The 15,859-nt window shown below is 44.6% G+C and overlaps 1 protein-coding gene across 2 annotated transcripts in view; it reads left to right on the top strand.

Moving 5' to 3' along the window:
* The window catches only part of LOC147032005 (zinc finger SWIM domain-containing protein 6-like), a 195,566-nt gene that overhangs the window by 128,071 nt on the left and 51,636 nt on the right, over positions 1-15,859 (top strand). The window contains exons 2-7 of one of the 2 annotated variants that reach the window (XM_085869254.1): positions 2,478-2,834; positions 3,000-3,148; positions 6,642-6,792; positions 7,232-7,396; positions 7,553-7,723; positions 9,024-9,170. In XM_085869254.1, the coding sequence (XP_085725380.1) occupies positions 2,478-2,834; positions 3,000-3,148; positions 6,642-6,792; positions 7,232-7,396; positions 7,553-7,723; positions 9,024-9,170 (1,140 nt within the window). The remainder of the gene's footprint in view (positions 1-2,477; positions 2,835-2,999; positions 3,149-6,641; positions 6,793-7,231; positions 7,397-7,552; positions 7,724-9,023; positions 9,171-15,859) is intronic. The other variant, XM_085869255.1, reaches the window with a different exon arrangement.

The following is a 15,859-nucleotide window of genomic DNA, read 5'->3' on the forward strand; positions in this document are numbered from 1 at the left end:
GAGAGTGTGTCAGAGTGGTGCTGAGGTGTCGTCCACCAGACGGCGGTCTCCTTGGGTTAACCTGAGGTGGACCCTTCGGATGGGAGCCTGGAATGTCCTATCCTAAGAGAGGATGAACACCTGTCTCTGTTATCCGGTCTCCGAGAGACTGGATGATCACCTGTCTCTGTTATCATCTGAGCTCAAGCGTTTGGACATTCGTATTGCAGCACTCACTGAAGTTCGCAGACCGGATTGCGGCGAGATCATGGCAGGTGGTTACACCCCTCTTGTTGTCCCTCTCTGGAAAGGGAAGAGTGATCGCCAAGACTGCAACAACTACCGAGGGGTGACTCTGCTGTCAGTGCCAGGCAAGGTCTGTGCTCGGATAATTATTGATAGGTTTCGCCACCATCTGCTTGAGCAACAGCGTCCAGAGTAGTCAGGCTTTACACCAAAGAGGTCAACGATTGACCGTATCCTTGCCCTTCGTGTCCTCACCGAACGCAGACGAGAGTTTCGGCAGGGGCTGCTTGCAGCCTATGTTGATCTCTGTAAAGCGTTCGATTCAGTGAATCGGGATGTCCTCTGGAGGATTCTTGGTCTTCGTGGGGTGCCACCAAAACTGATCGATCTGATGTCTGGACTCTACTCTGGTACTGAGAGTGCTGTGAGTTGTGGTGCTACCATCTCTGACTTATTTCCAGTTGTTACTGGAGTTTGTCAAGGGTGTGTGGTGGCCCCCACACCTTTCAGCACTTGTATGGACTGGATTTTAGGGAGGATGTCGGAGAGATAAAGTTGCGGTGCATCGTTTGGGAATGTCAAGATCTCGGACCTTGATTTCACAGATGATGCAGTCATCTTTGCGGAGACTTTAGACATCCTCTTGGGGGCCCTCGAGGTGCTGAATGAGGAGTTCGGGCCGCTGGGATTACGGGTTTCTTGGGTCAAAACTAAGATCCAGGCTTTCGGTGACATCTTGGATGCTGCTGTCCTGTCTGTGTTTGTTTGTGGTGAGGATGTTGAGGTCGTGGAGAGATTCACTTACCTTGGCAGTGATATTCATGTCTCTGCTGGCTGAGAGTCAGAGGTCAATAGACGTCTGGGTCGGGCCTGGGGAGTCATGGATTTGACTGGATCATGGGGTGTGGCACTCCCGGTACCTGTGTGGGAGGACGAAAGTCCGAGTCTTCAAGTCCTTGGTGTTCCAGTCTTGTTCTATGGATGTGAAACTTGGACTCTGACCAGGGATCTGAGACGGAGGCTTAATTCCTTTGGTACCAGGTCTCTTCGGAGAATCCTTGGCTATCGCTGGTCAGACTTTGTGTCCAACGAGCGGTTGCTGAGAGAGACTCGAATGAGATTTGTTACCTGCATAGTCCGTGAGCGTCTGCTGCGGCTGTATGGACATGTGGCTCGTTTTCCTGATGCTGATCCTGCTCACCAGATTCTCTCAGCGAGGGAGTCTTGTGAGTGAAGGAGGCCAATGGGCCAACCGCATGCCTCGTGGTTGTAGCAGGTTGATCGGCATCTCAAGGAGATGGGGATGGGCTCGGCATCTGCCTCGGGGATGGCCAGACGGAAGCCCCTGGAGTACCGGCGGAAAGTGGACGCAGCGACGTGCTGCTCCGGCGCATGCTCCCATACCTGACCTGACCTGTACATTCAAGTACAGACATGACACCTAGATTGTCATTTTGAAACTGTAAGAAAGCAAGTTGGAAAAGACTGAGATGAGTTTTGAACCGAGATGATTGGGAAACTGTTGCAAGAAATATTCAACGTCTACAGAATCGTAGTTATCTTGTGTTTGAAATTGATTCGGTTGACTATCTCAGGTATCACATAGAGGTAGTGTTGTTGGAGTACAGTTAGTGGAGGTCTTGATCCACTTGCTCAAACGATATTTTAAAGAAGATATAATATTATTTGGGTTTTCTCAATCCAATGATTATAAAAGGTCTCCCATCAGGTGGGAAGGTGTCTGAGTTTTTCACCCACCTGTGACTTTAAATTGTTGCTTGGATGCAGAACTTTTGGACTTAGTGGGGCAACTTAGCTAAATATAGCATAACAATTGTGCCTTTTGTAAGGAAAGCACCAAATTTGGCACACTCGTAGCCATAATCATATTGTGAACATATTGTGAACTCACAAATCATATTGTGAACAGATTTGGATATTGGGCCATCTTAAAATTTTTGATGGCAGTGGTAAATGGCTGCCACAGCCATCAGCGGTTGAATTTGAGATGGCCCAATATCCAAATCTATTCATAATATGAAAGGCTACTCGTGTGCCAAATTTGGTGCTTTCCTCACAAAATACACAATTGTTATGCTAAGTTTCCCCACTAACTTTAATATTGTGCTTTGTGATGTGCTAACAATCGTTTTTGCAGCATATGAACAAATCAAAGCAGCTAAAATTTAACGGTAAAATTGATTTCTCCATTAAATCTTGTGTTTCTTGATCCTTTTGCTCTGCGGTTTCAGGCTTCCATCTCAGTGGCACAGTGACGGAGCCAAGCCTTCAATCTGAACCAGAGCGTGCATTCAGTGTGGCCATCAGCTTTGATCGCTGCAAGATCACATCGGTATCATGTGGCTGCGGCGAACGAGACATTGTATACTGTGCTCATGTCGCAGCGCTATCGCTTTATCGTATCCGCCGGGCCGAGCGTGTCCGCCTGCGCTTGCCCATCTCAGAAACGCTGTCCCAGCTGAGCCGTGACCAACTGCAGAAGCTTGTGCAATACCTTATTACGGCTCACCACACAGAGGTGCTACCTACCGCACAACGCCTCGCTGACGAAATCCTCTCGGCTGATTCTGAGATCAACCAACTACATGGTATAAACGGGGGTGCCTGATGCAGAGTCTGTTTCCGTTGATCAACATAACTGCTTCCTTTGGCAATTTAATGAATAAAAAGTGTGAAAGTATTAACAAATTGATGAATTTTAAGAAAATTATTGTATAGGTAACCACTGACCTATTCCCTTTGGCTTCTTGAAGGTGCACCGGACCCGACAGCGGGTGCTAGTGTGGACGATGTTAACTGCTGGCATCTTGATGAGGAGCAGGTGCAGGAGCAGGTGAAGCAGTTCCTGTCCCAAGGCGGGTACTATGGTACAGGAAAACAGCTCAACTCGATGTTTGCCAAGGTAAGGACATCAAGTCAGGATTAAAACTCATCTTGGACTAATAGGTAATTTGTTAGGCTGGCCATTGGTGATCTGCTTTTGTCCAGGAAATATGCAACCTCATAAGGTGTGCAACAATGTCCATTCCAACGAGAACTCAGTAGAGTGTTTTCATGATGGGGAAACTAAAAGAAACAACCATACACTGCCATTTGTCTGTCATATGTCTGTCTGTCTCTTATCGCAGCATTCTGTTCGCACAATGTCATGCAGACGGAAAGATCTTGTGGAATTGGATGTGAATAAATTGCAGGGAGGAGGAAGAAGAGGAGGGGGTGGAGGAGGATGAGGAGATGCCAGAGAGGCAGGATTTATTCAATGGGAAGTAGTGGAGAGAGAGAGAGAGAGATAGAGAGAAAGAGAATGAATGAATGAATCCCACCATTAGTTTGCAATTTGTCGCTGGATTTGATACAACACAAATTTTTATTACAGACCCGAGGCATCAAAAAGCTACATATATCGAACAAACAGTTTCAAATGGAGCACGTCACCACTATTAGAGCATTTAAATTACATCAGATGTGGCAATTAATGTGAAATGTTGATCCCGGCTTGCCGGCTCGATGACACAAGACTCCATTTGCATTTTTGCCATCTTCATGCCTACCCCGTTTGGAATCCCTTGTAGGCATGGGCAACTTGCGAGTGAAATGTGAAAAAACGAAAAATGGTAGGATTCGGTAAACTAGCAGATACTCGTCTACGACGGGTATGGGGGACAGGACGGATCACAATACTCTGTTACGGTAGTTTCTTTGGATGTTTTGCGCCGCATTCAACAGCTCAGTTCATATTGCTGGCGTGTCTGGGTGCCCATGGTGGCGTTTGAGACCGGTCGCTTTAGATTGTTGGCCTTGACACATAGTGCCGGATGAGTAACACGAATGATTTGACATATTCATCGATTCTATATTAACAACATGGCAGGATAAAAGTCGTGAATGCTGAGTTGAACAAACGTCCTGAACTCATGCACCTAGTTAAGTGAAGCATGTCGTCTAGGACCCGGCCATCGGTTTGCCGCCAAACGCTGCTGATTGTGACGTCATCGATTCTCTCTTTGAAAATTCTATCTATATTCGATTTTTTGATTCCGCTATCACCTGCGTAAATACATGGAACACAAAATGTGAAGATTTCGGAAGTATGAACAGAATATGTTCGGCGAAAAGTGTATTAGAAGTTCCAGGCTTACGCCCATTATATTATGACGACGAGATGTGAAGAAAAATGGAAACGGGTGTTACTTTGTATTTTTGCTTTGGCAAATAAGGCACAGAATCTGATGTATTTTGATATATCGTCGGTAGAGAGGGTGGTTTGCAGAGTTTATCGGTTGGTTCAGGTGATTGGCTGCATTTTTTGGCTGTGTGATGCTCGGGAGGGGAAGTGCAAGGAAGGGGCGGATGGGTTGCAGTGAAATAATTAATTTTGCAATGAGAGTATTATTATTTTGATTTGCATTTTTGACTCGCCACTCAGCTCCACTTTCCCTATTGTATCAGTCATCCACGGAATTTCCTGGTTGTTTAACAGTTCTCTACGTAACTTTGCCATCTTTCTCTGGTCACACACTCTCCAGTCTCCATTCATGAGTATATTAAATGTTGTCTTCACCTGTCTTTCTCCTTTTTTTAGCTCACCTGGAACAGAGATCCAGGGAGTTTATGGGATTGCATGTCGTCTGTCCGTCAGTCCGTCCGTCCGCAAACACTTGCAACTTCTTTTCCGAAACTGCTGAAGGAATTGTAACCGAAGTTGGCTAAAATTAAATTTGGTGTTTTGCAACTCAAATTTGTTCATGATATTGAAAAAATATCGGCTTCTAACGGGGTATACCGGGAGTCAAAGTTGGTCCAGGTTTGAAACTCCCAAAAATATGGATTTGCTTTCTTCTCTGAAAATACGCACACAATTTCGATGGAACCTGACCACAACCTTCATCACCCATGATGTACCAAAGTTTGTTCATGACATTCAAAAAATTGGGCCCATAGCATTGGTTCATTGGTGCATTTTGCTGATTCCGTCCCACATTGACTTCGTCCTCATTATTATTATTCTATCAGGTGAGCGCTCAGAGGTATTGCCCCTAATTTTATGCCTCTGCTGATGAAGTCGTTGGAGGCATTATGTTTTGGGGTTGTCCATCCGTACATACATATGTATGTTTATCCGTCCGTCAGTGTTAATATTCTCTGTTTTCTCTGCAACCGCTTATCCGATTGACACAAATTTTTCACCATCGGTGTAACTCACCATAGATCAGTGGAATGTTTTAATGATAATTATGAAGTCATCGGCATGTGGTATGGCAGCCATGGTGGAAAAAAGGAAAAGCTATTGACCTCTGCATCTCTGAAACCGCTCCATGGAAAAGATTGAAACTTGGCACATGCAAAGTACTCCACATGGGGAATAATATAAGTGTGATTTTTTTTGATGATGTCACAGGTGGCTTTGTTATGATGTCACAATTGCATACGTCGAATGCTTTATTATATACCTGGTGTGGCTTAATGGTTAGGGTGGTGGGCTTGGGATCCTAGGATCCTGAGTTCAAATCACACCTAATGTTGAATTAATACCAGGTGGGGTTGACTCTGTCTGTCATCCTTCCGAGATCGGCAAAATGAGTGCCAGCTTGCTGGTGTCCTGTCGGAGTAGTGACCCATCCAGGATTTTGCCTGATAGCCAAGGAGACTGCTTAGGCAGCACCAACGCTCTGCACAGAGTATGTTCCCATTGGATGGATGGATGGAATGCTTTATCCGATCAGTATGAAAATTTTGAGGGTCATCTCGGACTAAATTGTATGGAGGAAGAAAATTGATGTCGTCGGCGGTCACGTGGTTTTGCAGCCATATTTTTTTTTTAACGTAAAAACCTTCAAAAATCTTCTTCTCTGAAACGGCTGAGCAGATTGAGTTGTAACTTTTCAGGTCTGATCGTCTATCCATGAGGAACAAAAAGTTCTCCACCTATGGTGTTATAGATCACATGGTCTGTCAGCCATGTTGGGTTGAACGAAAATCTTTTAAAAAGTATTTTTCTTGAACAGTTTCATCAATCAACATGAAACTTCACAATTATGATCTCGTAGTCATGTAGAATATGTGTTTTAAATTTCATCCTGATCGGACGCATGGTCTGGCATCCAGTATTATTTAATATTTTGAATATGGGTTCAGGGATTTAAATCAAACTCGATACAAATATGTATAATGATGTAATAATGTTCAGGTGGTGGTGGGGGGGCATATCTGTCGACATCGCGACGTCTAAGAGTGCTGTTGTAGTTCTTCAAAGGATAGCTCCAATTTTGGTCTTGCTTGAATTCTTCCCTTTCTCTTCCCCCTATGCCTTTCTTTTGACAGATAAATGTCTGCTCAGTGCTTAAGCTCAAAACATATCATTCGTATCTCCACTGACACCTATTGTAATGATGCAGGTGCGGGAAATGCTGAAAATGCGGGACTCCAATGGCGCTCGTCTTCTCACGCTCATCACAGAGCAGTTTATGGCCGATCCACGACTTGCGCTCTGGCGTCAGCAGGGGACGGCCATGACTGATAAATGTCGGCAACTCTGGGATGAACTAGGTATGATGTCGCGAGATTGGCTGGTGCTAAAAGGTTCTGGATGCTGCGGGGAAGGTTTGCAACATTTTTTGCTTTCCTCACGTGGAGACATTGACTGCACAGAACCCTTTAATATCACATAAAAGACTAACTTTCTTATTTTATTTTTGGATCAATTTTTTATATGCCCGAGATATATATCGGGGCGTATTATGTGATTCCGTCCATCCGTCCGTCTGTCTGTCTGTCTGTCTGTCTGTCTGTCTGTCTGTCTGTCTGTCTGTCGAGGAGGATTATGTGCCGAGGATCAAAACGTTAGTTTACAATTTTACTTTTTAAATGTTGAAGTATGAAGTGACTTTATGCATGAATTAAACAATGTTTAAGGAAGAAGCTTTTATTTGACTGCTTGTTCATAAATACGTTTCCACTTTCATTCACAATCGCTCTTATTATCCAGGTGCATTATGGACGTGTGTGGTGTTGAACCCACACTGTCGCTCCGCTGAGAAGGCGGCCTGGCAGCGGTTGCTTCGGCGTTGGCACGATGTCGATGTTTGTCCACTGGAGGATGGTAGTGGAGTCGGGGACCTGCCGGTTGTGCCCGCCGGACTCCATGCGCGTGGTATGGATTTATCGAGATCATTTTATTAAATTGCTCATTACTCCCATTGGAAAGGGAATTTGAGGCATCCATTGCTGAAGAAAGGATTTTAAAAAAATAATTGGGGTTTACATGTGAACTTTACTGTTTCATGTTTTGTCTGATACACTTCCGTAGAAGCATCGGCACGTTCGCGCCGGACCGTCTTCTCTCGGGCCATTGATGCCTGTGGACTCCATTGGCAGGACTCGCATCTGCAGCGCATCCTGAGTAGTCCTGGATACCATGGTGTCCACAGGCATGCTGATGATGCACTCTTCGACCCACGTGGGCGACCATTATGGACTGGTGAGCTTGTTTTACCACATTGCCAAAGGATGGGTGTCTTTAAGGCAATTCTGAGTTTGTCAAAGTTGATTAATTTAGAACTGATGAAATTGAATTTGTTTAACTATAAAGTAAACTCTTTAACCAAATTTTCAAGCAAAATTCTGCCAAAAGCCATTGGACATAATTTTAATTAAAAACATAGACAAGAAGCAGCAGCACGTCGCCATTTCATATTTTGTCGGAGGTGGGATTCTCCACCTCTCCTGGCCTTTTCGGTTCAGCTTGGGTCATTGCCGAGACTGTCAATGGTGTTGCAACCATTGATGCCTGTTGCATCAGATTTTAACAGTGTACCTTCGACTTGTCGCTTCGTGAGACCTGTTTCCATGTGCCAAAGCTCCTGGCTACTCATTTTTCACCTTTTCATGTAACCTCATGCATTGAGGGCATCACAAAAGACTTGTGTTTGTGTTCACTGTACAGCTTTTCTTTGGTGGTAGTCAACAGAATTTGATGCATGAGAAACTTTGCTGGTTGTTGCCTGACATCCCGTGGACTCCTCGAGCTCTTTCGTCCTGTCATCGGAAGCTTTTGATTGAAAAGTCAGATCTGTTCCTTGTAATAATTTGAAGTTGAGCTCATGTCCTCCTCAAGGTGATTTTGATGGTCTCCCAAGTCAATTGTCAGGGTTGGTATTGCCTGCAATCATCCACATCATGGGCATGATCCCCTTGGTTGATTTGATGATAGCTTGGATGATGGAAGTTGCTCTGATTGAGGCAACATTCTCTAAGAGCTAATTATTATCATTCCTTATTCAGACTCCTTCACGTCTTTCCTTGGGGGGGGGGGGGAGGGGGGCATGGTGCATCGAAACTGAAGAGCGAGACTGTTTCCTGACTTTATGCTGTCTGTTTATGGTATTAACCGTTATGCAAATCAGGTGCACGTGGCCCATCCCTTTTTCCATGACCAATCCATTTTTCTTTCTTATTACCAATTTCATTTCATACTTTGTGCATTTGTCGCCATTTTTAAGGAAACCTAATGTCTCACATTGATAAGAGTTTGTGTGGGATAATTTTGAGCTTTTAGCATCATGCTTTAATCATTCCGTTCACGGTTCAGATTTATTTGCTCTTCAAAAATTGCAGTTTTCACTGAATTGTTTTCTTTGCCTTAAGTCATTCATATACAGCTCAAGAACACTATCTTGGGAGAACTTTTGTGTGTTAAACCTTAAATTGCTTTTCCTTGCTATTTATTGTACTTGCTCTCACCCTTCATGTCCTTACCCTTTATGTGAAAACACCTCCAGAGCATGTTCCCACAGCGTGTGCCCGCGTCGACGCACTTCGTTCACACGGCTACCCTAAGGAGGCCCTGCGTCTCGCCATTGCCATTGTCAACACACTTCGGCTGCAGCAGCAGAGGCAGCATAAGCTTTACCGGCGGCAAGAGAAAGGTTTGCAATGGCATCTGGATGTTTTTCATCACCATTCCATTTTCTGTTGAGACATTCTTGTATTATGGGTTTACTTGAACAACAGATATTTTGGCACATCGTAACTGGCTGGCTTCAGGAACATAGGGGTTAAGCCTTTCTTCACTTACCTTCACTAACCCATGATGCCCCTGTGGGACCTCATAAACTTGATCATTTCATGATATTCCATAAATTTTACCTTTGCATAAACTTTTTGGCTCTAATTTCGAGACAGTTTCATTGGTGGGTGCCCTCGTGTTGAGGAGATTGGACTGACATCACAGAGTCTTTGTATCACAGAGTCTGGCTGAAGACAGCAGTATTAAGAAAGTGGATTCTAAACGTCTCAAAAATTGTCACTTCACTATTGAATTGTAGTCAAAAAGCCAGATGTCTCATTAATGGTCTTCAGGGTGGGGGGTAATCTACCTGTCTGACCAGGTCTGCTCTACATATCAACCATTCCTTTCACACCGTGAGGCGCATAGGGCTCCCGATTGACTTATTACCCCAGTAAATTGGTACTCAATTTGCTGACCTCAGAAGGATGACGGGTGAATCAACCCACTTGCTGTTATTTCAACGGCATGACAGTGACTCAAACTCAGGACAGTAAGATCTTAAGCCAGCCACCTTAACCGTTAATCCAACACCAGGCTTAGCTCGACATAATGCCAGTCTACAAATTGTGATCGACTATAAGTGCCCGCCCGGCATTTTTGGATGGGCACTCTTCACCCTGATCACAGGCATATTGGACTGATATTCAATGAAAAATATTTGCCTGCTGGTTGCATCATTACTGAGGTGCACCTGCACTGCTGATGCAGTTTTCCTGCACATTAGGGCAAGACTTTTGAATTTAGCAAGGTTGCCATGATAACTTGCCTACGCTTCATCAAAATAGACCTTGGCATCTCCAGCACCAGATAATGCTTGCAGACAGATTTCACAGACTAACGTATACCCGAGTTGCGGCACACTCATTGATGCAACATCGACCTTTGCCGAATGCCACTCCGATGGTTTATAGTCAGGTTAAGAATGGATTCCTGACTAGACAGCTCAAAGGTAAGTGCACTACCCATATGCCATCTTGTCGGACTTGGATCAGCGCTAAGATACAACCCTTGAAATGGCAGCACTGTGCAAAATCTCCTTGCTGAATCGAAAATGAGTTAAAGGAAACCCGTATTTGAAAACCTTCGTTATTAATATTTGAAGAGACCCTCAGACAAGAAATCTTAAAATGAAAAGGCATTTTTGTGCACTTGCTCCTGTGAATCATGTTGTTTGTTCAAAAGTATGAGTGAATGTTTTATTCAATGCATAACTGCCCAGAAAGGAAATGTTTCAACAGACCCCAAAATAAATATGTTTGTGACTTAGGCTGATTATAACTCTCTTTGTAGGAACCGAAGTTTATGTTTCAATATGAAATAACATGTGCTGTGTCAAAAAAAGGCAGATTTCGAGCAGTTCAAACGAATTGATAATGAATTGTAGACAACACAAAATCTCACTCATCATCAATAAAATAATTTTGGTTTTTACATTATATATCATTCTTAAATGAGCTGATTTTGTGCTCAAAACTGCACAATCTTTGGAAGACAATAATAATAATAACATGAGTTCCCTTACAAAGAATTTCAATGCATTAGATTCATGAAAGCCTGCACTATTATTACCAACCTATGGTTGTTTGTCCATGCTTTATGCTTTTAAATGCTGAACATCAAGCAAGGAAGCAGCATGTACCATTTTTTGAAGTCTTTGGTATAACTCGGCCAGGATTTGAACCGCTGACCTCCGAGACTAAGAGCGGACGCTCGAACCACTACGGCACTGAGGCTGGTGGTGTTAGATGACATCTTTGTTTGATGACATTGTTTCCCCGCTCACACAAAGTGAAAAGCAGGGTGAAGCAATTGGATCATGTCCGTCCGTCTGTCTGTCTATCAGTTTATGATCGAGGAAGAACTTGTTTAAATCGAATGTTATATTTTGACCACGAATCGGAATATGAAACGGAAGATAAATATTTTGTCTAACCGTATTTTGTCTCTGAATTTGTCCTGATCGCACATGCGCAGAGAGGAGTGAGATAATATTTTTACTCTGTCTGCCTGCATGGCAGTAAAACAAGATTGAAAAATTATTCCAAACAGGAAACTTACTGTTTTTAAGGACTCAGGCAACAGACTCGTACATCATACAACAGGACACATACAACAGGCACGAAGAACTTATGTGATGTGTTAGATAGGGTGATGTAATCGACACTGTGGAAAATGGCAGTAAATTCCGGAATTAATTTATTCAATCCACTTTTACAATCTTTATTTGTTTTAAATTTAATTATATATTTGAACACCAATTTAGAACACAGATCGTCTGCCATAAAAATTACAAAAACCTCTAGTTTTGCAGTACATTGCTTCGATTTAAATAAAGGTTCAATGTGGTGGTGAAAAAGGGTGTTATTCAGGACTGCTTTGGGACTGCTTCTGAATTACTCCAATATCACTAAACTTTCTGATTTTATTTTCTTTAATGATTGTTAAAATCATTATTTTATTAAAATTGAAGTAACACTGCATGGGGTGTCATGTTCTATGAACTCTCTAGTTATATTCCAGATAATATTGTTGCGGTGCCGGTTAAAGAGACACCAGCTTGTCACCCAGGGGGATTAATCCCCGGTTGTCCTCATTAGAGCCGGACCTGGGGCCACCGCTCACAATGAACGTTATGGTATGGTGGGTTGTTTTAAAACCACGAACACCACCCAGTCAACCACGAGTTCCAGTGTCCACCGTCTAATTATTCCTTTTAACTAGAGGTCACGTGATTACCTGAGCGGGGAGCGCGCCCTCGGCAAAGCACCAATATTATCCGATTAGATTTTAATTATGGCGGCCGAGCGTTTTAACCGCTGGTGCGTGCCGACGATTTTTTGGTCAAATCTGTGGTGATTACCTCCCAGTCTATCTCAGTTCGAACAATGCTAGACCAATGAAGGAAATGCGTGCGTGCGTGTCACGTCCGTCGCCAGCACCCAGCTTTGTCGTACAGCCTCTCGTGGGGCAGCCTTGAACGCCAGTTCACACGCTCGCTTGCTGAAGCTCTGGGCAGGATGAACCGTCTTGCTGTTGACGCTGGCCAGACACCCACACGCACGCTTCCTTCTCCTCTTTTGCACGCCTACACCCGCTTCTTGCTCGCTTCTCTCTCGTACCTCTTTCGTTCATGCTTTTTTATTATCTCAGAACGTATCTCTTTCTTCTTCAGAACGTATCTCTTTCTCTTCAGAACGTATCGCTTTCACTTTTTTCCCCACTCTCAAAACATATCTCCTCACAGAACGTCTCTCTCGATTCAGAACGTCCCTCTTTCGTCTTTTCCTCTCCAAACGTCTCTCTCTACAGAACATCTTTTTATATCTTCGGGGCGTCTCTTTGGGGTGCCGTCCGCCCCAAGCTCACCCCACCACACTGAGGCACGGTTACCATGACGACCCGTGCGCTCTCAAAAAAGGCGGGCGTCGGAGCTCGCAAAAGAATGCTGCTGAGGAAAAACGAGGGCGGGCTTCAGAGCTCGTGAAAGATTATTGCTGAGGAAATATGAGGGCGGGCTTCAGAGCGCGTGAAAGAAATGTGTGTGAACGTGTCTGTCGTAAAGAAAAAAGCTTCCCATAAGAGAGGGGATCTATCCTTTACCCTTCTCAACGGATCACATTTAAGATCCCATTAGACATGGGGATGGGGTAATCGGAACATGCATTTAAGGAAATAACTGTCTGAGGACCTGGATGTGTGGATGCATTCATCAGACCGGATTCTAAAATCCGTAACAATATTTATAATGAATTTTTTTTTAGTTTGAAGTATGAAATACAGCTGAGAGGTTGACTACCTCTCTTGGCTTTGTTGGAGGAACACATCAGCGGTATCAGTGCCCATCTTATCAAATGCTACTCCTGCTTATTCTCTGTCTGCTGTCTTCAGCCTGTGCTCCTTTGGCTGCCTCCCACGTGCCTGTAAGACATCGAACATCACTCTCATTCAGGCCTAGGTCACATTTGCCACGGCGGCCGTGGGGTCTCCAAAATCTACGGCCACTAGCAATTATTCGGCGGCCGCAGTATTTCCACGGTCACACAATGTAGCAGTCGCATATGTTTTTATTTTTCGGGGAGCTGCACAGCATATTTATAAATTGTGGAGACCGAAAACGTGGGGTTGCCGTACGGTCTTTGATTTGATGCCGCACGGTGACCTTAGGGCGTTCCTGCGGCGGCCATAGAATTTTCAAGGCAGACGCAAGGTGCCCGCAAGGCGACCGCAGGGGGACCGCAGGGGGGCCCAAAGGCGAACGTGCAGCAAGACGGACGGTAACGAATGGGCTAAAAAAAATTTTTTTACCAGTTTTTTTTTTCGGCTTGTCGAATTGCTATGGCGAACGTGGAAATGAAAAAAGTTATAACTCCGTGTTATAATTCCACGGTGACCCTACGGCCTGTAAAATATAGCCAAATGGCGTAGGGCCACCCTGAGGCCACCTCAGAAACTCTGCGGCCACCGCACGTTTCTGTCAATTCAGAGGACGTACGGCCGCCGTATCCTCGCCGTAGAGCAAATGTGACTTAGGCCTTAGGTCTTAGAAATTGTGGAGACCGAAAACGTGGGGTTGCCGTACGGTCTTTGATTTGATGTCGCACGGTGACCTTAAGGGGGCCCTGCGGCGGCCATAGCATTTTCAAGGCAGACGCAAGGTAGCCTCAAGGTGCCCGCAAGGCGACCGCAGGGGGCCCTAAGGCGAACGTGCGTCAGACGGACGGTAACGAGTGGGTAAATTATTATTATTTTTTTTTACCAGTTCTTTTGTTTCGGATTGTCGAATTGCTACGTCGAAATGAAAAAAGTTATAACTCCGCACTATAATTCCATGGTGACCCCTACGACCTGTGAAAGATAGCCAAACGGCGTAGGGCCACCCTGAGGCCACCGCAGAAACTCTGCGGCTGCCGCACGTTTCTGTCAATTCAGAGGGTGTACGGCCGCCGTATCCTCGCCGTAGAGCAAATGTGACTTAGGCCTCACACAAAAGGAGCAAAAACATATCCTCTCAACTGCAAGACAGAAAGCCTACTTCCAGTTATAAGGGAAGCAATGAAATTGCTGCCAATGTCAACTCTCCTGTTTTCAAACAGCCTAATCTCTGACCAGTTTGGATTCCGTCCCAGGCAGTCAACTGTGCACATGCTGCTACTTCTTTCTCTCTCAGCAACGGTCGGAGGCCCTAAATCTCAAACATGAGGTCAGAACAGTTTCCCTGGACATACCTCTGGCACTCATTACAGTCCGGCAACCTACTTTGCTTGCCAAGCTGTGTCTGTGGCAAACAAAGCCACCTTCACACTTGGGTTCCTGACTTCCTCCTGTTGCATAGTAAACTCATTGCTATCAATGGAATTCTTTTCTCTCCCCTCCCAGTGAAGGCTGGAGTACCAATAGGCAGTCATAGGCCCTTGTTTTTGTTGTTGTTGTTGTTGTTTTTTATTCGTAATATAAGCTCATAGAAGACTACTCATGACAGATTTGTTACTCATCTAAAGTACATGAATAATGTTTTCTGAAGCTCTGGAAAACCCACTCTTCCCTTTTTTTCAGATGACTTGACCACATTGTGCTGTAAGCGGGATATGAAAGCTCTGCACATCGATTTAGACATGTGGAAAACTGGAGCTAACTACAGAGGTATACGGCGAAATCAATCATGGGCTGGGTTAAGCCATCATGATGACCAGTAGCTGAAGCAGCTGCACAACAGATATCGGTGCAAACAACAACTTCCCACAACTACAGGAGACGGCAACCACGCCAACTACTTCAAATGCAGCACTTGTGGTAGACTCACCAACGGACGTGCAACACAGCACATGACTGACCTCACCAAGAAGAGCTGCATATCCACCGACTGACAAGCAAGCAGTAATTTTGTCACTGTTAATCTGAAGTTGATGAGATGCTTTTTTAAAAAATGGAAATCGCTCTCAAGGCATAAAGCCACTCTCGGTAAGTGGCTAAGAGGAGGTTAGATAAAAATAAAGACGAAGCAAAACAAAATAACAGGAAAACATTCAAGGCACAGGAAGTAGCAGAAGTCGGGTGAAATGCGATGTAACCTCAAAGATGTGAGAAGTAGGAATTTACATTCCTCTTCGAGCTGAGTACATCGTAGGATAATGGGAAGCACATTATAGGTCGTGACTTCGTGAAAGCGAGACAGCACAAGGGATAAAACGATCTGCATCGACTTTCATTCTGGACCTTTGGATTGGCGATAGTTCATAGGTGTGCAGAGATGGAAAACCGAGTCTTGCGTCCAAACACTCCTACAGGAGGAACCAAGTCAGAAAGTCCAGAAGAACATTTGTCATGAAAATATCTGTCGAACAAACTAAGAGGGGAAACTGACCGAGGTGAGAGAGCGGTTGAAGGGTTGAACCCATCTCCGCACCGACCAGGTTAACTATGCGTTTCTGGAGCCTATCAAGTAAAGATGAGTGGGAGGGCTGGTGCTCCAGCCCAAATGTGGCAACAGTACTCCATGAGGGGATGTGTAATTCTCTTATTCAGGTACAAAACAGCATCAGGAGGTAA

Source organism: Eptatretus burgeri, chromosome 2, assembly GCF_056783735.1.
Source record: "Eptatretus burgeri isolate ZD-2024b chromosome 2, Ebu_testis_v1, whole genome shotgun sequence".
NCBI lineage: Eukaryota > Metazoa > Chordata > Myxini > Myxiniformes > Myxinidae > Eptatretus > Eptatretus burgeri.